This window comes from Episyrphus balteatus, chromosome 1 (assembly GCF_945859705.1).
Source record: "Episyrphus balteatus chromosome 1, idEpiBalt1.1, whole genome shotgun sequence".
NCBI lineage: Eukaryota > Metazoa > Arthropoda > Insecta > Diptera > Syrphidae > Episyrphus > Episyrphus balteatus.
The window spans coordinates 91,817,189-91,842,956 of NC_079134.1; the positions used below are offsets into that span (position 1 = coordinate 91,817,189).

General features: G+C 33.7%; 1 protein-coding gene across 6 annotated transcripts in view; it reads left to right on the forward strand.

Annotated features, from left to right (window-relative positions):
- The window catches only part of LOC129921211 (cofilin/actin-depolymerizing factor homolog), a 362,755-nt gene that overhangs the window by 49,838 nt on the left and 287,149 nt on the right, over positions 1–25,768 (forward strand). For 4 of the 6 annotated variants that reach the window (XR_008773473.1, XR_008773474.1, XR_008773475.1 and 1 more), the window contains exon 1: positions 2,190–2,304. Coding sequence is in view for 1 of the 6 variants with exons in the window: in XM_056002948.1 (XP_055858923.1) it covers positions 1,769–2,304 (536 nt within the window). In the remaining 5 variants the exon portion in view is untranslated. Of the gene's footprint in view, positions 1–1,768; positions 2,305–25,768 lie in introns of those variants that run through there. The other 2 variants (XM_056002948.1, XR_008773472.1) reach the window with 2 other exon arrangements.

Sequence of the window (25,768 nt, forward strand, 5' to 3'; positions counted from 1 at the left end):
GAAGAAAAACATTTCTGAATTATATTCGTTCTTTTAGTACAGTTGAACCATAAATTAAGGTACCTTCCACGTAAGAATTTTTTAAAAATATAGGTAATTTTCTCCAAACCCCTGCGATTTTGATAAAAACATTCAACTGCAATCGCAATGTAAAATGTAGTATGGTCAACTTTGATTCAATTTTGAAAAGAAAAAAAAAATACATTTAAAAATGATGGCCTTCAACGAAAAATCATTCCGAAAAACAGTTTAATGAAAGTGGTTTCTGTTTATTTTAACAAGGTTCAAGATTCACACAGTGTAGAACGGTTATTAACTTCTAAATTTGTTTAAAATGACAACCTCAATAATTTCAACAGATTTAAAAAAAAGCTTTATTTGTATTTATTAAAAATTAAATATAGGAAAATTAATTTATTGGATTAAGGGCCAATTTTCAATAGTCAGATAAACCTCAGATAGAGCTTATTGACATTTATTCTTCTAATAGTCTAACTTACGATTGTAAAATCAGGGCTAAGAAAAATATAAATTTTTTCTTATTACGTGACCTTTCTTTATTTAATGAATGTTATCTTCTTCGTTGGCTACAGGTTTTCATTAAGAAAAATATAAATATCCATTTTTCGAAAAAGGGACATATTTTTCAAGTCTTAGTTTTAGGCCGTATGTGAATTTGGTTAAATTTTTGGCCGAGGATAAGTTTTTGACATTTCTATCAATGTCTGTTGAATTAAGAATTTATCTTGGGCTTTATTTAGCTGTGAGAATCGGGATACATTTTTGAATTGGCTAAATACTTTCTTAGTTGCAAAACAAAAGAATTAATGGTGTATAAAACATTTACAAATATTAACAATTTACAAACTTCCACCAAGCATTGACCTGTGAATTTTATTTTTGCGTTTACATTCACTTAAAATTTTTGTTCATCATCAATAAAAGCTGTGTTTTATTTTTCTCGTGAACCAGATCAGATCATTGTATTTATTTGCGAAACACTAACAAAACAAAATCCTGATTTTATTGTAAGCTACTCGTGAAAAGTCGACATTACTTTCCCAATTTTCTTTCTTTATTTTCAGTTTTTGATTATAAATTAAAAAAAACACATTAATCCTTCTGCGAACAACTTATACTCTGAAGATAAAAGTTTAACCGGCTCACAAAGCAGGGTAAATGTTTGACAGATGAAAATTAATTTTTAAAAAAATGTAGGTATTGTCAAAAATTTAGCTTAATGTAAGCTGTATGTTAGCTAAAATGTACCATATATTTTGACCATTTTTTGATTATTTTGGAAGTAAATTTTTTTAATCCTGTACCCCCCCCCCCCCCCCCAAACCAAATTTCTAGATCCGCGCCTGATTGTTCGGGATGATTAACACCCGTATTCTGCTATTTGATTCACGTGAATGTATAAAATAAGAAGTGTTTAAATGGGGGTCAAAATTAAACTTATTATTAAAATTAAAATTTCTAGAACAGACAGAAACAACGTTTTGCTTTCGAAGTTGAGCGTTTTTTCAAAACCATGTTGAGGTTGACGTGGTTAAGGAAGGAAATCTTTCGATTCACGTGAATCGAATAGCAGAATACGGGTGTAAGTCACCAAATTCTTAGTGACCACTATATGCCTCTTCACTATCTTTAGTTTGGAATTATGTAATTAAAAATAAATAATTTCAAGTAGAGAATAAAAAAAAACTAAAAATAATTTACAAAAAAATAAGTTTATGTTTTTTTTTTTATTTTTCTACTATTTTAGACGAAAATGTACTTGTAATTGGAGCCGGACCAAGCGGAATGGATCTTGCTCATTCAATATCAATGGTGGCAAGATCAGTGATTTTGAGTCATCACTTAAATGAGACACCAAAGACAAAATTTAATACAAATCTAATTCAAAAGCCAGATGTTTTAAAAGTTACTGAAAATGAAGGAATTTTTACTGACAACACTTCAATGCCTATCTCATGTATTTTATATTGTACGGGTTATAAATACTCTTTTCCTTTTTTGAGCTCTGATTGTGGAATCTATATTGAAGAAAATTGTATTAAACCTCTTTTCAAACACGTTTTGAACATTCAATATCCAACAATGGCTTTCATTGGCATACCATTTTATGTTTGTGCTTCTCAAATGATGGATCTGCAAGCTAGATTTGCAATGGCTTTCTTTTGCAATAAAAAACATACTCCTTCTAAAAAGGAAATGATGGATGATACTGAAGAGGAAATGAGAAGGAGATGGAAAATGGGTTACAAAAGGCACCAAGCACATATGATGGGCCCTGTTCAAGTAAGTATAATTACTTTTGATATAGGGGAAGTGGGGGCAAGACCGCCTATGGAGTCAAGACCATTTTTGTACTATTAATCTTAACTCTTATCTGAAAAATAATTTGTACTTTTGAAAGTAAAATAATTAAAAGTTGAAATACTTAAGTATATTTTATTATTATTTATTTCTTATTTTTAATATAGATTCAAAAGGATTCGTTTTCTTTACAATCTTTATTTTTTTCTTTATCTCTCTTCTCCAAGCGGAAACACACAAAGATATCGTTCAGTTATTGTTTTTAGTTTTTAAGTTTTCTTGCATCTAATGTTCAGATATGGTTTCCATATGCCACTTAGGTTAGGTTAGGTTAGGTAAATAGGGTAGTGCACAGCTAAGCTGCAGCATTCCCGGGGGGCCTATTGGTCCATTCATTGACTTAATATATATGGACTGCTAGAAGCACGCTCAGGTTGGTTCCACTTGTTTCTTCCCTATACTAGCGCCTTAAACTAAAGCGGGGTATAAGTGCAACATTTTTGACAATTGATATTCGCGCTTAAAAATTTCTACAAAAAAAAAATAAATAAATAAACAAACGAAAAATATCAAAACAAATTTTTCCAAACCCTTTTTTTATTATTTTTTCTTGAAATATTTAGATATTTTAAGCACATAACCACTAAAACGAAATAATTTCAATTAAAAACAAAAAAGGCACACCGCCATGTTTGTAGTATGTTTTGTTCATACACGCACTGCGAATCCATGGAGAACACAAGTGAGGTGGCTAGGCTTCGTAAAGTACTTGCTCATAACCCCACTACACGGGGTTACATTAAGTATTCTGACGGATCATGGTCAAACTCGAGCCAAGAAACACTTGAACTTTTTATGGAAACATACTTTCCTGGCTGTAAAAATCCTAAACAAGCAAGTTTGCTTGAATCCACAAACCAAGAATCAAACATAGAACAGATTATTACAGAGCAGAAGATTATCTGGGCAATCAACTCGTTTAAACCCTATAAATCTGCGGGACCAGATGAGATAATCCAAGCTCTTCTTCAACACGCTTTAAATGTAATAACACCATGGCTTAGGGTTATCTTCATTAGTTGTATTAAACTTATATAGGTCCCTATGAATTGGAGAAAGGTTAAAGTGGTCTTTATTCCAAAAGCAGGAAAACCGACACACTCAACCGCAAAAGATTATAGACCAATAAGTCTTTCCTCGTTCCTCCTTAAAACACTGGAGAGAATCATTGATCTGCATATTAGGGAACTTCTCAATTCTAACAACTTATGCAACTACCAACACGCTTACCTTAAAGGCAGGTCAGTGGAAACTGCACTGCATGAGGTAGTTTCCCATATTGATAAAAGTCTTGAAAACAAGGAACATACACTAGCAGCATTTTTAATATCGAAGGAGCGTTTAACAACGTTAACACAGAATCAATTAAATACTGTCTAGTCAATATTGGAGTAGATTCTGTCATAGTAGATTGGATTCATACTATGTTAAATGGCAAAATCATTAACTCACAAATGGAAAATAGTACGGTAGAGAAAACAGTTACAAGAGGTACGCCACAAGGAGGGGTTCTTTCGCCTCTCCTTTGGATCCTTGTGGTTAACAAAATTCTCAAAAAACTCAAAAACCAAGGTATTAAAATAGTAGCTTACGCTGATGACATAGTAGTTCTGATAACAGGTAAGTTTCTTACCACCGTCGGAGATATTATGGAACACGTACTCAAAGAAATATCTTCATGGGCAGCCCGAAATGGTCTGGGGTTAACCCCACTAAAACGGAACTAGTTCTGTTCACGAAGAAAAGGAATCTAGGGGATTTTAATCCTCCCAAACTTGATGATATTCCTCTGACTCTTTCCAAAGAAGCTAAATATCTTGGATTAATCCTTGATTCCAAGCTAACATGGAAACGTAACACCGAAGAAAGAATGAAAAAAGCACTATGCGCTTTCTACACATGCGAAAAAAACCTTTGGTGCACGATGGGGTATGTGACCTCATGTCATCCAATGGATGTATACGGCGATTATTCCCCCCATACTTACCTATGGTTCTATCGTATGGTGGGAAGCTGTTGAAAAATCAAGCTATCTCAAGGACCTTAACAAAGTACAGAGATTAGCGTGTAGATATAGGGATTACAGGGGCACAAAGGTCTACGCCACAAGCAGGGTTGCAAATAACTTTAGACATCCCGGTCCTAGACGAGTTTATAAGATGCACGGCAGCCAAAAGCGCACTTCGATTAAAAAAATTGGGCTACTGGAGGCAAAACACTTATGGTCATGGGTCTATCATGCAAAGATGCGACACAGATCCGGGTTTGAATGAGACTACAGATTACGTTCCACCTTTCGTAGATTTCAATAAAAATTTTAATACCTGAAAGAGAGGTGTGGGATTCCAATTCATGGGTGTATTTGCACCTGATTTCTGCAGAAGCTGTCAAGATGGATAGAAAATAGAGTCCATTAAACATCTGCTCTGCGATTGTCCAAACCTCCAAACAAACCGACTCCGTTACTTCGGAAATAGGTTCGTAGGAGAACTGGACGATCTAGCGCAGGTGCCAATGGCTAACATGAGAAAATTCATTGAAAGTACAGGATGGTTCGTAAATGAGTTTGGAGGTTTGGACAATCTTAGATCAGGTGTTTAATGGACTCTATTTCCTCTCCATCTTGACAGCTTCTGCAGAAATCAGGTGCAAATACACCCATTCTAATAGCCATTGTACCAATGGCACAATGACCCGTTAGTACACCTATCAAGATTCTAATATTCTTTTTACTGAGGGAGAAAATATACCGAGTTCCTTTTTCGTTGATTTTAGGCCATAAACTTCTAGAGATAATACAATCGTCCCTAGTTTTAAAGGTGTTATTGATTTTTTCTTTAGTCATTAGGTCTATTTTTCTTTTGAGCACACCGATATGGATATCAGGTCCCCTTACTAATTGGGCGCTGCTATCCTCTTTTGACGCTGACCCCAACCTAGCTAGTTTATCCACTATTTCATTCCCTTCTATATTGCTATGCCCAGGAACCCAGCAGAGTTTTACTTGGTTAGTATAGCAAATGCTATTGATTTTCTTTCTGCAGTTTAAAACCGCTTTGGATCTTATCGTCTCACTGGCTAAAGCTTTGATAGCAGCCTGGCTGTCTACAAAGAATGTTATCTCCGAGGAGATTAGTTTTTCTTTGTGAACCAATTCTGCCGCTTTTTCTATAGCAAAAATTTCAACTTGAAACACACTGCAATCGTCTGGGAGTTTACATGATTCTCTAATATTGAGAGAACACCCCAGCTCCTGTTCCTGATTCCATTTTTGAACCGTCAGTGTAGAAGGGGAATCCTTGTTCACTGATAAGCTTGGAATCAAGGATTACTACTAGATATTTAGCTTCTTTGGAAAGAGTCAGAGGAATATCATCAAGTTTAGGAGGATTAAAATCCCCTAGATTCCTTTTTTTCGTGAACAGAACTAGTTCCGTTTTAGTGGGGTTAACCCCAGACCATTTCGGGCTGCCCATGAAGATATTTCTTTGAGTACGTGTTCCATAATGTCTCCGACGGTGGTAAGAAACTTACCTGTTATCAGAACTACTATGTCATCAGCGTAAGCTACTATTTTAATACCTTGGTTTTGAGTTTTGTGAGAATTTTGCTAACCACAAGGATCCAAAGGAGAGGCGATAGAACCTCTCCTTGTGGCGTACCTCTTGTAACTGTTTTCTCTACCGTACTATTTCCCATTAGTGAGTTAATGATTCTGCCATTTAACATAGTATGAATCCAATCTACTATGACAGAATCTACTCCAATATTGACTAGACAGTATTTAATTGATTCTGTGTTAACGTTGTTAAACGCTCCTTCGATATCTAAAAATGCTGCTAGTGTATGTTCTTTGTTTTCAAGACTTTTCTCAATATGCGAAACTACCTCATGCAGTGCAGTTTCCACTGACCTGCCTTTAAGGTAAGCGTGTTGGTAGTTGCATAAGTTGTTAGAATTGAGAAGTTCCCTAATATGCAGATCAATGATTCTCTCCAGTGTTTTAAGGAGGAACGAGGAGAGACTTATTGGTCTATAATCTTTTGCGGTTGAGTGTGTCGGTTTTCCTGCTTTTGGAATAAAGACCACTTTAACCTTTCTCCAACTCATAGGGACCTATATAAGTTTAATACAACTAATGAAGATAACCCTAAGCCATGGTGTTATTACATTTAAAGCGTGTTGAAGAAGAGCTTGGATTATCTCATCTGGTCCCGCAGATTTACAGGGTTTAAACGAGTTGATTGCCCAGATAATCTTCTGCTCTGTAATAATCTGTTCTATGTTTGATTCTTGGTTTGTGGATTCAAGCAAGTTTGATTGCGTGAATCCAGATTTATCAGGATTTTTACAGCCACGAAAGTGTGTTTCCATAAAAAGTTCAAGTGTTTCTTGGCTCGAGTTCGACCATGATCCGTCAGAATACTTAATGTAACCCGGTGTAGTGGGGTTAAGAGCAAGGACTTTAGGAAGCCTAGCCGCCTCACTTGTGTTCTCCATGGATTCACAGTGCCTAGCCAATGAATCTTTTTTAAGCCTTCCTCAGTTCTTTGGTGTAAAGGTTAAGTTCGGCTCTATATGAATTCATGTCTTTCTCTTATTTGCTCATTTTTGCTCTATTAAAAGTTTTCTGACCTCTGTTCTACGTTTCTTTAGCTCACTATTCCACCAAGGTGGGTTAGTGGGTTTTGTGCAACGGGATAGGGGACAGTGTTTTTCAAAAGATGTTTTCATTTTATTAGTAAGGTTTTCGACAGTAGTATCGATGGCTGATGTATTTGAAAGCGTATTTTCTCTTGGTGGGTCGATACTCTCCTTCAGTCAATTTGTGTAGGTACTCTCTTCAATTTGTTCTAGTTCGGTTCTTTAAGGTTTGATATCTATTAAATTCTTGTCTAGGGTGAAGAATATCCGAAAGTGATCCGAGAAGGAATCCTCTGGCGATACTCTCCAATCTCCTATCGAAATTTGCTCATTTATGCTCATAAGAGTCAGATCTAGAATTTCTTCTCTGTTTTTGTTTCGAAATGTTGGGTGATTACCCCTATTGCATATCGTCATATTAGAACAAAGAATTTATTCAAAAATTGACTCACCTCTTTTATTGATATCATTACCACCCCATTGTGCATGATGGACGTTGGCATCACATCCCATCACCAAAGGTGTTCCATTTACCGTGGAATAGTCCACAAGCTCCAGGACTGTTTTTGATGGTGTGTTCTCCTCTTCGTATGGCATGTACGTTGACGTTAAGATGAAGTTGCCTTCCTTGGATTCAACGCTGATTGCCGCAATATCGTTGTTGCTGTACCTAGATAAAAAGAAAGCATTAATCGACTTTTTCGCTAAAATACAACTTCTTACTTTACCTACCTCAGACGTGGAATGAAAAAGGTTGTAGTATTTTGACCTCAATCCATTTACCTTGTTCTTACAGATCCATGGTTCTTGGATCAAGGCCACACCCACGTTCTTTTGAGACATGAAGAGCATTAGGTCGTGAGTCGCTGCTTTAGCGTGATGCAAGTTGATTTGCACCACCAGCAGCTTTTGGCTCCCCTTTGCTATCATGCCTTCTAACCTTTACGGTGCCAATACCGTACTTCAACACGTCTCCTTTCGTTTTTAGCAGGAGGTTGTCCCGACTTATTATGGCCACTTGTAGATCGATTGGGGAAGTGTCAAAGCTGCTGGTTTACAATTTCTTGACACCTTCAGTTTCAGCTGCTTCCTTCGACCTGTCTCTTTTTGGTGCTCTTGGCTTCGTCCTTGTAGTGTTGCCTCCTTGCGCTTTGCTTTTCGTAGCAGTAGAGGGCAATATCTTACTTGCCGTCACCTCATCAATATCTGCACCATTTTGAGCTTTAGAGTTAGTACCAGCCTGTTCACAATCTACCTTTTTAGGGTTCGACCTAGATGTGGCAGCATTAACTCATTTGCCCTCAGACTTTTTGGTTTCCTTTTGCTGAGAGGGGTCTACGGGTGTAGTGGCAATCTCTGCCTTACGTTCATAGGCCCTTATCTGCTTTTTGTGCTTTTTAAGGAGAGCCTTATCTCTTGCACTAAGAGTAGAAGGATCCTTACTTTCTGTGGCTCTCACGAATCTCTTCGAACATCTGTAGCTCCTGCGGTTCCTCGATTCCTTGAGGTGTTCAGCAGACTTTAGCTTGATGTCTTCTTGACTCGGATCTACCAGTAGCTCATCCTCGGTTTGACTACCTATAGAAGGAGGTCCGTTCGAGTTATCCAGACCTGCGATTGTTAGCTGATCAAGGTCAGGAAGGAGGTCCACCGATAAAATGACAGCCTTTTGTCTTTAAGCTCTTGCTTTCCGTTGCTTACATTTGTCACTGGTGACTTAGCTTCTTGCGAAGCCAAGCTCTCGCCGACAGCCGTGACTTCTGCTGACACTTGAGTGTATATCCCCACTCGATTTTTATTATCTTGTAAACTTTTATTATCCATGATTATTATTAGATAAACATTCCTGCGTTTTTTTTGGTTTTCTTGGTTGTAAGCCTCTGCAACTGGATTGCTGGAGAGTCAAACGTAAGCCCACCCGCCGCACAGTGGTTTTTTGATCTTACATAATGTACATAATGCATAACTTTTAGTGTAGCCTCCATTTGTATTCAATAAAAAAATACAAAAAAATAAACTATGGTGTGTGCCCATCGTTGTCAGCCACCACAGCACCCGAATCGTTTATTGGTTCCACCCATCTTCGTAATGGCACAGCTTCGAAGACACCATTATATGTAAACACTTGTCCCAGGAGAAGAAAGGTAGACTTTAGTAAATGTTGTCAAAATATGAAATTTGTAGTGTGTGTTGACCACCACTTGTATGTGTCCGCCGTTCGATCTTGCACAGTGAGCCTGAACCAGTTTAAGGTTGACCTAAAATGACGACAAAAACTAAAGATGAGGCTGTGTTCCTGAAGGCCTCAGCAATAATAATCCGTTTTTACCAAAATCGGATTAGCTACCCCCCGTAAACGTGTTTTTTTCGAGAAAAATTCATATCAACGCAAGGCTCGAGTACGATAACTTAGGCACCGAGAATTGAAAACGGTTTTTAGTAGAGGTATTCAATACAATCATTTTGTTATGGGAGGGAGGGTCTATGACTCCCCTTTAGGCGGGATGGGCAATTTTCTAAAAAATCATAGAAAAAATTATTAAAAAACAGTAGCAACACTAACAGTTATGAATGATACCTTTTTCAAAAGCTGGAATCGTACATTTAGTTATAGTTTTTAAATCAAGTTATTTTAGTCCGTTGTTTTCGAAATAATCGATTTCAAAGTCAACAATTGTGAAAAAGAAGTTTAAAAAAATACATTGAATACTATTTTTGTCAAGGCTTTGGGTTTCATTACGGGATAAATTGATAAAGTAAACTACCTCAATAAATTCCTTATCAAATACTGAAAACCATATGTTTCTATGCCTCCTAGTTTTTGCGAAAATTGAAAAATAGGAAAACTACTTTCTTTATCAGATTTTTATTTTCTTGGCTATTTTGCTTTGCCATTATCAGAAATCAAAAATTAAAAAGTACTCTGCTTAATCTACTTCGATTTCATGAATGAGTTTTATTTCCATTTAATATTGGATCTTAAAAATGAAATTTCTTGGTACCAGTGTGGTACCAGAACGCTCATTAGTGAGCCTGATAAAGAAAGTAGTTTTCCTATTTTTCACTTATTTTACTTAACATTGCTTTTATAACACTATTCACACGTTCTACCTGGCCGTTTGCTTGTGGAGAAGCTTTTGAGAAGTCTAATGACATGAAACATGTACCTCGGTCTGTGATTATGAGCCATGGTCTACTGTAATAACTAGACCTCGGATTTTGCATATTTGCATATTTTTAAAGGATTGAGATAGGTAAATTCTGATTACACCAAAATTCGTTTCATCGAAAATAAAGTTGAAAGCGATATGCATATTTAATTTATTTTTTCATATTTGCATAAAATGCATATGCATAATATATGCAAAATATATGAAAAAATTTTCTATGGTAAACAAATCAAAAAATTACATTAAAGTGATTCAGAAGATAATATACATATTAGGCTGTGCCATTTTGAGGCAACTTTCGATTTTCAAATAAAAAACAGACTCAATATTTTCGAAAATATGAAGCAAAAAAATTAGGTGAAAGGGTGTTTTTTTCGAAGAGACAATAAAATCTGTAATTGGTCCCAAAAAGCAAATGATTCATTTTATTTCTGGTTTTGATGACAAATTAAACGTTTATACTTAAGTTCTTAGACGTTTTACAAGAATCATTGGCTTTTTGGGACCAATTACAGATTTAATAGTCTCTTCGAAAAAAAACACCCTTTCACCTAATTAAAAAAAAAAAACTCTTTATTCTTGTTTTCTATCCCAAATTCAACGTTTTCACCAAATTTCATCAGGGTGATCCATCATTTTAGTTTTCACCCAAAAAACACCCTTTTAACCATGAAATTTGTATACACTTTAGATTCTTGTTTCTTGTGTCAGTAACATAAGTCCTGAATTTCAATAGGGTACCACTAGTAGGTACTACCCTTTCCTCCTCCATCTTATTTTTTCTTACTTGTTCCTCTTACTGGGATATGACATACCCCAATCATAAATATTTAAAAAATATATTGTTTTCATAAAATTATTTTTTATTCATCATTTTTATTCTTAGTACAACGATTTCAAATAATATTTTTCACTCAAACATAGAAAAATAAATACTTTCTACACAAAAAAATTATTTAAAAATTATACTTAGAGAAAAAAGTTCATTTTACAAATTTTTCTGGGGTAACTCATACCCCAGAGCAGCGATGCCAACTGAGGCATAATTATGCCTTTATGGCATAATTTTATTAGCTAAGGCATTGAGGCTTATTTTTTGCCAAAAAGGCATAATTTTTTTCTTTTTACTCTTGATTTATATTTTAAAACTTTCTTATAATTTTTTAAATATTTTGATAAAAAGACTAAAAACTTATATTTTCTATATCTTTTAAATAAAAGTTGTTCGAAATTTTATACAGAGTGTCCCAAAAGTTAACGTCGAAACGAAAACGGTAGATAAGGTAGGTGGTGACAGTTATCAGAAAAATAATAAAAAAAATCGCAGCCATATATTTTGGGACTTATGGGCATTTGAAAAAAAGTCGAAAAAATGGTCACCCTGTGACGGTTTTTTATGTGCCGTGACTACAAATCTTAATTTTTCTCATTTTTTTCTTTTGTTACAGAACCTTGAATAACCCTGCTATCAAATGCATTCAAAAATTTTAACTCAGCTGCATCAGTTTTAGAGAAAATATTACTTTTTTACCCAACTAAGTACTAAAATTTTTTACATGACTCTAATTCAATTAGCCGTAGTGTAAAAAAAATGCACTACGATATTTCGGCAAGTTGCCTTAAAAGTTGGTGTGTTCAATTCTCTTTTCAAAATGGTATAACATTGTTGGGAATATTTCATAAATAACCGAGATAAAAATTTTTTTCTTAAGAAATCCGACTTTCTTATGAGGTAAATTTTCCATATTATTCAAGTTTTTTACCCTTTCAGAACCTTTCAGAATACAAAAACTTAAATAATATGGAAAAATTACCTAAAAAAAAGTCGGATTTCTTAAGAAAAAAAATTTTATCTCGGTTATTTATGAAATATTATTAACAATGTTATACCATTTTGAAAAAAGAATTGAACACACCAACTTTTAAGGCAACTTGCCGAAACATCGTAGTGCATATTTTTTACACTACGGCTCATTGAATTAGAGTCATGTAAAATTTTTTAGTACTAAGTTGGGTAAAAAAGTAATATTTTCTTTAAAACTGATGCAGCTGAGTTAAAATTTTTGAATGCATTTGATAGCAGGGTTATTCAAGGTTCCGTAACAAAAGAAAAAAATGAGAAAAATTAAGATTTGTAGTCACGGCACATAAAAAACCGCCACAGGGTGACCATTTTTTCGACTTTTTTTCAAATGCCCATAAGTCCCAAAATATATGGCTGCGATTTTTTTTATTATTTTTCTGATAACTGTCACCACCTACCCTATCTACCGTTTTCGTTTCGACGTTAACTTTTGGGACACCCTGTATACACAATTTGTTTTTACCATTTAGCTCTTGGTAGTGTTTAATTTTTCGAAGAATTTTGTTCACACTAATCACTTTTACTAGAAAGGAATCTAATTTTGTTGCTGTAAAAAGGTCTAAAACGCTTGCAAATAGGCTAATATTTTTTTTTGGTGAAAAAAATTGGCCGCTAATTTCTTCCAATTATATGAAGCAATGTCTTGAAATATTCTTTTCGAAGAAAAAAAGTTTCCGTTACGTTACAAATAAGTTGCCTTTTCAATCGTCAGTAAGACTATCAGAAGAATAAATTTCAATATAAAAAATTTTATTCCTAGGAATAATCTCTATCTGAGGTTTATCTGACTATTGAAAAATTGGCCCTTAATGTATAAATTGATTAAATAAACATTTCGTTTTGTGTACTTGTACTTTTTGTATATAATTTTTAAGCATAAACTAAGAAATTTAAATTGAGGCATAATTTATTTGAAAAGGCATAATTTTTTTTCAAGTGAGGCATAATTTTGACTGAATGGGTTGGCAACGCTGCCCCAGAGGGAGGACGGTAGGCTACTCTAGTATTGCACACTTTTCCAAATATACCCATATTTTCTCTACACCTAAAAAAAACACCCTTTCACATTAAAAAATTTTAGAGACTTCTTTTTTTCGTAATCTCCATGAGAAAGAGAACATATTTATTGAATTTCGTGAGGGTACCTTTTTTATGAGATTATTTGACTTATCGCGGATTTTCCCTATTTTTCCAAAAAACACCCTTAAACCTAAAATATTTTTATAGACTTTTTGGGTTCTTGGTTTCTGTTATTAATGAAACATTTTTACCAATTTTCATTGCTGTAACAATTTTTTCCCAGTTTTTGTGGTACCTACTAATTCCGAATTTCATCGTTTCTTAATAAAAAAACACCCTTTCACTCAAGAATATTGTGTACTTTTTATAGATTCTTAATTCTTATACCAACCAAAACTTTTTTATCAAGTTTTAAAAATTAATAAAATTTAAGTTAGCTGTTATGATACCTTTCTCACACAAAACTTAACCTATCAAAAAAACACCCTTTCACCAAAAATAATTTTAAGAACTTTATGAATCCTTTGTCCCTGCCTTATCTAAGACCTTCATCCCGAATTTCATCAGTGTAGCATGTTTTTCACATGGGTTTTGGATATATTTTACCTGTTGAAGTCAAAAAACAAGCACCCTTGTTTTTAATTGGCAATAACTTTTCTTAGAGCAATCGTATTGACTTTATTTTTATGTCATTAGATTCAGCATACCTTGGCAAAAAATATCTTGAAAACATGTGTCATATGATCATATTCGACTAACAATTTTTTTCAGTAATTTTTGACCTTCCAACTTTTTTTTAGGTTGCTTCTACAATATGATGGTTACAAAAACAATTGAGGGCTCATTTTATAGATGATTAAAAGTGCTATAATTCATTCTTAAAGAATTTTCCAAACAAATCAAAAGTTCGTCACATATTTCAAAAAATGTCATTTTGCCCCAACCTTGCGAGACCAACCCGGACTTTGACCGACTATAAAATAGAATTTAATTAACTCACGGAATTCATTCGTATATCGTTTTTTAGATAATTTTATTGTGAATAAGTCTGTCCTTGATTTTTGTTTTAAATAAGTAAAAATGGAGCTATTAAATAAAAATGGAACTAACCAACCAACACTGGTAGCAATCCCTTTGGCTCTTGCTTAAAACTAGATCCGTGATTTTTACCAAAATTTTATTGTCTATTTCTCTAAACAATTATTCATTTTTAGTTTTACTAATCTCTTTTTCTCTCGCGAGTGTTTTGCTTTATAAGACCCTCGCATTTTCAGTAATTAGAGATATTAAAATTAATTTTTTAATAGTGAAAGTTACACAAAAATTAATTTAATTTTTGAGTGTCTTCTTTTTTATTGATATTTAACTGAAACTCTCTCCGGAGCCTTCAATAATAATCTATCTCTCTCATCTGTCCTAGTGAATGAAATATTTTTGCTCTGGATTATGTTCTGCCAATCATTGTACATATATACAGGGTGTCCCACAGTCACCGCCCCAAACGAAAACCATGGATTCCTGAGGTCATTTTAAGTCGAAAAACTTAAGAGGTAATTTTCTCGTTTTCGTCCCGTTTTCGAGTTACCACGGTTTTTATGATTTTTGCTCTCTTGTCCTTTAACTGGCCTTATCTTTGCCAAACTATGTTTGATTTGAAAGATTTTTTTTACAACCAATCAAGAATTTATTACAGTTTAAGTTTGTCTCAAAACTTTTTTTTCTGCGGACAACCGTTTTTCCACAATTTTGCATCAAACACAATTTTCTTCGTTTTTTAAGTTGTTTTTTACACTATCATATCATTTAAGTAAAAAAAAACACGTTAATGAGTATTAATTTTTTGTCCTTTTTATTAAAGCCCAGTTTATTTTCATAAAAAAAATAAGTTTTATTTCATAAAAAAGGCTACTGAAAGTAATTAAAAAAAAATAAAGAAACTGAGTGAATTAAAAAAAAAAAATAATTTTTAAATAAAAAATTGATTTAAATTAATTAAAATTTTTTCTGAGCTTTATCTATTTGTTCTTTTCTTAACCACAATAGCTCAGAAAAAGTTTTAAGTTCATTTAAATACATTTTTTATTTAAAAATTTTTTTTTTTTAATTCACTCAGTTTCTTTATTTTTTTTAATTACTTTCAGTAGCCTTTTTTATGAAATAAAACTTTTTTTTTTATGAAAATAAACTGGGCTTTAATAAAAAGGACAAAAAATTAATACTCATTAACGTGTTTTTTTGACTTAAATGATATGATAGTGTAAAAAACAACTTAAAAAACGAAGAAAATTGTGTTTGGTGCAAAATTGTGGAAAAACGGTTGTCCGCAGAAAAAAAAGTTTTGAGACAAACTTAAACTGTAATAAATTCTTGATTGGTTGTAAAAAAAATCTTTCAAATCAAACATAGTTTGGCAAAGATAAGGCCAGTTAAAGGACAAGAGAGCAAAAATCATAAAAACCGTGGTAACTCGAAAACGGGACGAAAACGAGAAAATTACCTCTTAAGTTTTTCGACTTAAAATGACCTCAGGAATCCATGGTTTTCGTTTGGGGAGGTGACTGTGGGACACCCTGTATATTTCCATAGTACTACATACATATCATGAAGTGAAACGATCTCAGGAACTCTGGTGGTAACTTAAAAAAGCAGAATATGTATGATAAAATACACTGAGCGCCACCGCAAAATAGTGGTGACTTGAACTAACACTAAATTCGACTTCATGATAGTACTATAGCTACGGTGACCATATTTCTAGGAGCGAAACCCGGGACAGATAAAAAATTCGTTGGATAACGTTTTGAAAATATTGATTTTTTCAAAAAAAATTTAAATTCAATTTTTTAAAATGACTTCATAACTATTTCTAATTTTAAGGTCTAGGTTTTAACGAAAATATTCTATTAAAATCATTTAAGTCGATTACAAGGAAGTCAGAAATGAAGGAAACGGTTTTATAATAGGTACATTAGGGTGGGTCAAAAAAATCGAAAATTTTTTTTTTGATTTGGTACTCCGAAAAATCGATTGCTAGACCCCTCTAGAATATACACACCAAATATGAGCTCTGGGAAGGTCCTCCGCTTTGCAATTTTCCATTTTTACATCAAGCTTCTACTAAAAAAAAATAATTTTTTTATTAATTGACTTTTTAGCAAATTTCTTTTCATATTCTTGTAGGAAATTGAACACTCTACAAAAAAGGCCTTATACACTTTTTTCGTTTATTTAACCGTTGAATAGATATTTGAGGTCCAAAAATCGAGAAAATCTTTAAAAATTCGTTTTTTGTTCTTAATTTTGTAACAAATTGAAAAATTATAATGATCAAACGCGCAAGACATATTCTTGTTGGAAATTGATTGCTCCACAAAAAAGGTCTTGTTAACTTTTTTCATTAATCTAACCATTCTAAAGATATTCGAGGTCAAAGTTAAAAAAAAATATAAAAACATTTTATATTTTTAAAAAATTTCTAATTCACTGAAACTTCATTATTTTCAAATTAACAAGATATATTCTTGTAAAGGCTTAAACGTTCTACAAAAAATTCCTTGGAATGAAATTGATTGCTTTAACCGTTTAGAAGATATTCGTATCCAAATCGCAATGCATACGGGTCATAAGAAAACTATTGAAATCAGTGAGCATTGGTTTGGATACGAATATCTTCTAAACGGTTAAAGCAATCAATTTCATTCCAAGGAATTTTTTGTAGAACGTTTAAGCCTTTACAAGAATATATCTTGTTAATTTGAAAATAATGAAGTTTCAGTGAATTAGAAATTTTTTAAAAATATAAAATGTTTTTATATTTTTTTTTAACTTTGACCTCGAATATCTTTAGAATGGTTAGATTAATGAAAAAAGTTAACAAGACCTTTTTTGTGGAGCAATCAATTTCCAACAAGAATATGTCTTGCGCGTTTGATCATTATAATTTTTCAATTTGTTACAAAATTAAGAACAAAAAACGAATTTTTAAAGATTTTCTCGATTTTTGGACCTCAAATATCTATTCAACGGTTAGATAAACGAAAAAAGTGTATAAGGCCTTTTTTGTAGAGCGTTCAATTTCCTACAAGAATATGAAAAGAAATTTGCTAAAAAGTCAATTAATAAAAAAATTATTTTTTTTTAGTAGAAGCTTGATGTAAAAATGGAAAATTGCAAAGCGGAGGACCTTCCCATTAATATAAAGAGCTCATATTTGGTGTGTATATTCTAAAGGGGTCTAGCAATCGATTTTTCGGAGTACCAAATCAAAAAAAAAAATTTCGATTTTTTTGACCCACCCTAAGGTACATACTGTTAAAAGCTTCAAAAAAATATTTTTTTAACCAAAATCGTGAGAGCTGGCTTTTACAATTTTAATTTTATTTAAAACGATTTTGAAGTCGTGTAGTCTTTAATTTAACTTTTAACATGTGCTTAAAAGTTTTCAAATTTAGCTGGGTTCTTAACTCTTCCATTATGATATTCATTATTCGAAAAAAAGTATTATGGTGAAGCTTTTCAAGCTAAAACTAAATAATTGACGAAAAATCTTAAAAACTAATGCTTTTATCCGGAAAATTAGAAAAGTTTTTATTTTTTTACCACTGTTTTCTTGTTTTCCTTACAAAGTAATTAAATTTGAATAAAAAAAATCAGAGAATTTGCAAATACGGGACAATCCCGGGACAAATATCAAAATACGGGACACTTATACGTCCCGGGTTCCTTAAATAAAAACCCGGGACAAGCTATAGAAATACGGGACTGTCCCGGGTAAACCGGGACGGATGGTCACCGTAACTATAGCCCTGTTCCTTTGGGTTGCAAAGTACTACTAGTAGTTAACTAGCGATTTTCAATGGAACGCACTTTCAACGAATTCAATACAAATCATATCTACTCGGGAAGAAGAGTATGAGAAGATGATAGTACTAGATTAACCAAAACATCTACTAGTAGTAAACTACCACCTCCAATGGAACAGGGCTTATAGAAATATATAATATATAATGCTGCCAAGCATTGCATAGGCCATAAACAAAAAATACCAAGACTGGAAACTCGGCGGTCAACTGACGTTTGCCTACAAGCTGCAAGGTGTGGTGAATGTCGTGAACCTATCGTTGTGTTAGTGTCCGATGTGTGGCGAATGTCGTGAATCTATAAATGTGTGCGTGTTAACGTCATATGCCAACGTGGTGGCTTTCACATATATTCACAGACAACACTGTACACAAAAGGGTTTTGGGGGGAAAGACGTACGAAAGTTTCCAGTCTTGGTATTTTTTGTTTATGGCATAGGCACTACACAAAGTTTAATTGATCTTTGTTTACAAATTCATATGTGCAACCTCTTTTGACTTGGAGTTCTCACTATTAATTTCGCATGTCTGACGCCCGCTGCCATAAACAAACTATACCAAGACTGGAAACTGAGCGGTCTAATGACGTTTGCCTACAAGCAGCGAGGTGTGGTGAATGTCGTGAACCTATCGTTGTGTTCGTGTCCGATGTGTGGGGAATGTCGTGAATCTATAAATGTGTGCGTGTTAACGTCACTTACCAACGTGGTGGCTTTCACATATATTCACAGACAACACTGTACAGAAAAGGGTTTTGGGGGGAAAGACGTACGAAAGTTTACAGTCTTGGTATTTTTTTGTTTATGGTCTTGGTATAGTTTGTCGATTCCCGCTGCACTCTTTAGCTATCGTCTACAACAACACAATAAGTGTCACCCATAAACAAAAAATACCAAGACTGGAAACTTTCGAACGTCTTTCCCCCCAAAACCCTGCTGTGTACAGTGTTGTCTGTGAATATATGTGAAAGCCACCACGTTGGTAAATGACGTTAACATGCACACATTAATAGATTCACGACAGTCAATACACATCGGACACGAACACAACGATAAGTTCACGACATTCACCACACCTCGCAGCTAGTAGGCAAACGTCAGTTGACCGCCGAGTTTCCAGTCTTGGTTAACGTATATGTTCTGCTCTCGAAGCATTGTTTGATGCTACATACATCAGTATTTTTTTTTTGTCCTACACTTTCATGCTGATATACCATCTTCGCCGACTGCTCGAGTTTCGACGGACTGCCCCATCGATAAACTATACCAAGACTGGAAACTTTCGTACGTCTTACCCCCCGAAACCCTTTTGTGTACAGTGTTGTCTGTGAATATATGTAAAAGCCACCACGTTGGTATGGTAAATGACGTTAACACGCACACATTTATAGATTCACGCCATTCACCACACATCCAACACGAACACAACGATAGATTGACGACATTCATCACACCTCGCAGCTTGTAGGCAAACGTCAGTTTGCTCAGTTTCCAGTCTTGATATTTTTTGTTTATGAACTGCCCGCATCTCATCATTTCGGACTTACTCTACCAACTGATTTGTACATTCCAAAATCAATATCATTGCTTTTTGGCCTTACCTTCTGGGCGAGCTCTTTTTAGTATTGGTCTGCCTAGCAATTCTACTTTGTTGTTGCTACACCATTAAGTAGTGTCTTTGGTGTTTGTTTATTTACATAATTTACCACCACCTGGTACTTTTCATCCTTAACGCCATCTCTTCCTTCATCTCTACACTATACTTTGAACTATTCATCTACTACTTTTTAACTTAACGCCATCTATGTCTTCATCCATCAACTAATTTTCATCTTTATCCTTCAAGCAAGAAAACGGAGCTCAGCAAAGACACTCCGACCTCAGAACGCAAAAAACGGGGTTGCACTCACACACTTGCAACTTTTTGTGTATGAACACAAAGTCGAAGGAGAAATCGTGGTGAAAAAAGCAATACATATAAAATCGGTTCCGCGGTGATTATAATTTCCATACTAATTTGAGCCGCCGTCCGACCCGTTTCGAATTCGAAGTCGGACTCAGCTCCGCCTGAGGCGCAGCGGATTCGGACCAAGGTCAGACTCGTTTGCTTGAAGGGTAACGTCAATTTTACTATTGTGACTTGGGTAATAGCTTTCCACGCCATCTACCACTGGAAGCAACAACCTGAAAATGATATAGATTTTTTTTCGATTTGCATTTCAATGTAGTTTCCATAAGAAAAAAACAAAAAAGACCTCGAAAGACATTTATCTTACGAACTACCTCAGGCAGCATTCTTTTCTTAATCCCCCAGCTTGGAAGCCACCCGTGGGACTATATGAGACAATAATCATCTTATTCTCAATTCACTGTACCAACAAAAATTCTTTCCTATCTTTCTATTCCTTCTAACTAGTGCCGCACAGTGTGGCCAATGGTATCAAAAGCTGGCAAAAATAGCTATTTTCAAATTGTACCGAACTGCCAAATACAAATTTACTTTAATAAAGGGATTAATAAGCTACACAAAACCGGTTTTTATTCCACGGTTTAAGTCTAACGCGGTGAGTAACTACACTTTAAAATGTCGCCATTGACGAAATTATTCGTTATTTACCTTTTTCTAGCTCCCGTCTGTGTTTCAAGTTTTAAGTGCTATTTCGTTAAATCAAAAGATAAAAATTTGAAATAAATATGGAATTACAAGCAAAAGGGAAGCTTTCGATTCTCATTCCTCTTTTGAATTATGAGTGTCTAGTTTGTTTGAAAAAATTATTTGAATTCGGTGTCTTTAAAATCATTCGTTTTTTGTGTGCGTCATACAAACTCGTTAAGAAAAAGTTCACAAAGGTGTGAAGTGGCGCTTTGTTTTTGGTGTCCCTTTATTGTTGAGAGTGTCGTCTTTTGTGTCAATTAAAAAAGTGGTGCCCATGTTTGCCCCTTTTTGAGTAAACACTATGTGAAGTTATCTAAAAATAACGATTTTTTTGTATATATTTCTCAGATTCCGGAAGTACTGACAATACAGTTCAACAGAATTTTACTTTTCTGAAGGTGTTAGAAATTCTGAACTCGTATCCATTGTCAGAATTATTCTATTAGCCAAAACTGAAAGTGTGTACGGTTAGCATTGTGGCTAAAAATTTAAGGAAATAATGTTGATCTACACAATGGAGACGCAGGCGCAGCTTGAGATATCTCATACATAAAAAAAGATCGGAAAATTTGAAACGGTTCTCTGAAGAAGATGACCGCGTCAAACTATGCTTAAAGAAATTACCACACTTTTTTACCATAACCTCATAAAAATTCAAAATAACGTGTTTTTTTGCATTTTATAATGGTAATATTCCAAAAAACGGAAGCTAATAGAATATTTCTTTCGTAGATTCGAGTTCAGCATCCCTAAATCTTTCAGAAAAGTATGTTTTGGTTCTTCGGACAAAAAAAGTTGAATTTTGTTGACCAGTGCATTTTTTCATTAAGAAGATTTTGTTATGACTAAACCGTTGAGTCAGGTCTAAAATCTATTTTTAAGAATAATCTTATTTAAAAAAAAAAAACAGTAAAATCTAAGTATTGAACAAATAAATAACAATTTTCTTTCTCAAACAACTTCAAAGTTAAACGTAACAGATACTTATGCCCTTATAATGTGCGTTTTTGATAATTTTTCATAGAATCACAAAAGTTGTCTCAGTTTTGTGCTTTAATATAGTATTTTTACCCATAACAAACTTAGAAACGAAGAAAAATAATTTTTGCCAACTTTTCCTACCATCGGCCACACTGTGTGCCGTGCAGTTGCATTTAAAAGACCTCAGGTCTTACAGGCATATAGTTAAATTATTGTTTATTTATTTATTTATTTTAAATCAACGAGTTTCAATTTTATGATTGTAAAATGATAATAATATGTGTTTATATCTAAATCAGGATTAAAATATATCAAAAAGTACAATAATACCTGTGTAATTTGTCTTCAAAAAGTGTAGCAAATCGCAGGAAAAAACAACAACAAATACTACAAAAAATATAGAAACTATTTTGGTATAATTTTTTTTTTTAAGCCTGGTACGCTGCTCGCGCTAAATTTTAGCTCCCATACAAATTATCGATAAATTTTATCTCAGCTAAAATGGATCCCATACAAATTATCGATAACTTGTATGGAAATTTTATCTCGGCTAAAATTTAGCGCGAACAGCGTACCAGTGCCTACGTTCTGTAACTCTCGCATCGAGAAATTTCTCGCATGAAACATGCAAATCGGAACAAAAATAATGTGAATCGACACAAAAATCATTTTCTCACATTCGCTTGTTTCTATAAACAAAATTTTCTCGACTTGAAACATTTCGGAATAAAAATGCTTGAAAGACTGGAAAAATGTGAATAAAACTGTGTCTGTAAGAAAATTATCGAAATAATTTCTCGATTGAACTGCCAAAATTACTCACAAGCAAAAAGGATGCGAGAAAGTAAGATATTTGAAAAAAAAATTGATAATCTTGTATTAAATGTGAGATGTTAGTTCTGAAAAAGTGTTCACGGTTATTTATTTTTGTATAACTTAAATTTTTAAAATAAAAAAAAGAATATTAAAGAAAAAAAAAAGAAAAAATTTCATGCCCTAACCGTGACTTGAACTCGGTACCTTCCACTCGCTGACCGACTGCCCTACCTTCGGACTACCGAGCCTTGGGATATTTTTTTGTAAAACTATGTGTATGACCTTTGATGGCCAAAGGTAAAAATATTTTCCCTTTTTTTGACAGTTTCCAATAATTCCAATAGAATAAAAAATTTATAGGGTTGCTTCTCACATCGAGATACAGACACAGGTTATTTTTCCAAATAGAGAAACGTATGGAATTTTTGTTTCACAATTTTTCAATGCGAGAAGTTCTCGACTAAGTTACAGAACGTAGGCACAGGCTTTAATTGTTGAAAATAAAAAAAAGTGCTTAACTACTATTATTTGTGAAAAATCAAAAGAAATAAAAGAATAATTTAATAATTTCTATATTTTTTATAGTATTTTTTGTTGTTTTCAGGCGATTCGGTTGCACTCTTTAAATACAAATTACACAGGTATTATTATACTTTTTGATATATTTTAAACCTGATTTAGATATAAACACATATTATTATCGTTTTACAATCATAACATTGATACTCGTACATCTAAAATTAATTCGTAACATAAATGTTTTTCGAGGATTTTTTTGTTTATTTCTTATGAAAACTACCTTAAACGGCAAATCGGAAAATAATCTATATCACTCTCAGGTTTTGGCGCTATCCACCAGGTGCCGTGATTCTTAGTGTCAATCACCACAGATAATAGCCGTTTTTTATTATCACTTGATCCATTAGATCATTAATTAAAATGTATTACAACTACTACATGAGATCTTGCAAAATTTCGATTCGTGATCCTGATGAAAAGCAAGATCTCATGTAGTTGTTGTAATACATTTTAGGTAATGATCTATATGGATCAAGTGATAATAAAAAACGGCTAATATAATCACAGATAATAAATTATACAGATGTCTTATTCATATGAAGAGAAATGATATATGAAACTGAAATTGACCAAAAAAAAGCTTTTCCAAAAGCTTTAACATATTCAGTAAATACACACAAAATCATCTCGCTCATCTTGTTTCTTGAAAAAAAAACCTCTTCTTTCCTATCCCTTCAAGCAAACAAGTTCGACCTCGGTCCGAATCCGCTCCGCCTCAGGTGGAGCTGAGTCCGGCTTCGGCTCAGAAACGGGTCCGAAGGCGGCTCAAATTAGTATGGAAATTATAATCACCGCGGAGCCGATTTAATATGTATTGGTTTTTTCACCACGATTTCTCCTTCGACTTTGTGTTCATACACAAAAAGTTGCAAGTGTGTGAGTGCAACCCCGTTTTTCTCGTTTTGAGGGCGGAGTGTCTTTTCTGAACTCCGTTTTCTTGCTTGAAGGGATGACAGAAAAGACAAAGAAAGAACTAAAGTTATTTTTTTTTTTATTTTCTTTTTCTCTCTCAATACCTACACCATAAACAAAAAATACCAAGACTGGAAACTCGGCGCTCAACTGACGTTTACCTACATGCTGCGAGGTGTGGTGAATGCCGTGAACCTATAGTTGTGTTCGTGTCCGATGTGTGGTGAATGTCGTGAATCTATAAATGTCATTTACCAACGTGGTGGCTTTCACATATATTCACAGACAACACTGTACACAAAAGGGTTTTGGGGGGAAATACGTACGAAAGTTTCCAGTTTTTGTATTTTTTGTTTATGACCTACACCATAAACAAAAAATACCAAGACTGGAAACTTTCGTACGTCTTTCCCACAGTACACATAAAAAGGTAATATCACAATACACATAATAATATTCCGAACTTTGTCAAAATTTGTTTGTCAAAAATGGGCACCAATCTGTCAGGTCGGCCTTTAATTTTTATATTTTAATCGCAGTAAACAGGAAATTTGTTTTTGTTTTGATTTATAAAATGTCATTTAAAAATATGATAAATTAATTGAAAAATAACAAATTTTCTTCGTGTTTTATCGCGGAAAATGGTAAATAATTGTTTAAAAATTAGTGGTGTGCGTGGTTTATCGGTTTTTGTGCGTTTTTCGTCGGTATTTTAAATAATTAAGAATTCGGTAGCTGACATTGGTCGCCAAAGTGTCATGTTTTGACAATCTGGCGACCAATGTCAGTTTGGAATATATTACCGAGATTGACAGTTCGTCCGAGTAAAAAGGTCTAGTGTTTGATGGTGCTCCCAAAAAAGTTTCTATTTCCGCTTGCTAAAATCCATATCAACGAAGTTAAATCCAACCCAACTGTTCAAGAACATTTGCTCCAGCTTATAAAATTAAAATAAAACAAGCCAAGTGAGTCAAAATTGTTTTTTTTTTATTGATTTCAAAATTTGGTAATTTGCTTAACAAAGGCGGTATAACTAAAGTATATACACTTAAATTCACACACATAAACTTATAAATATACTAAAGAGCTGAATTCGCTGTATTTATATAACATCAAAAACGAAACGGCAAAAAAAAAAAAAAAACGGAATAAAATATAAATAATTATTAAAATACAACACAAAACAAACAAAATGTCTGTCGGCAATATGTCTGCAACTGAGCTTATGTCCTTTATTACGAGCTGTATGTCTAGCCTTTTAGATGAGAAACTTAAAGATGTTGTTACTAAAACAGATCTAGATTCAATTAACACACAGATCGCGGCACTTAAACAACATAACCAAATTCTAGAAGAAAAAAACCTCGTCTTAGAGAAACAAATCGAACAACTGTCTAAAGTATTAAACGAAAAAAATATAATTGTTTATCTACCGACATAACCAGGAATTGACGTCCTGAAAAGGGCAAAAGATTTGTGTTTAGATCTGCTTGACTCGAATAATCCATCCCATATATCGACCGCGCGTTTGCTTCCATCAAATAATGAAAACATCGTAAATATTGTAGTTGAGATGGAGAGGAAAGAATCCACCAACAAAATCTTACTTTCAACCGGCAAACTTAGCGGCACAGGCATATCGATGCATAGAGATTATCCGGCGGCGGCGCACTGTTGTCCAAAATGACTTATCTCGTTGCAAAAATCATAACTTTTGAACGGATTGAGTTAGCGGTACAATTTTTTTTTTTATTTGAAGGACATTTCTAAGGCTGTTATACCAATGAATTTCAATAAAATTATTTCACAGGGTGTTTCGGAATCATCGGCCAAAAACAGATTTTCTTTAAAAAAAAAGTTTAAATTAAAATTGGTATGCCATTTTG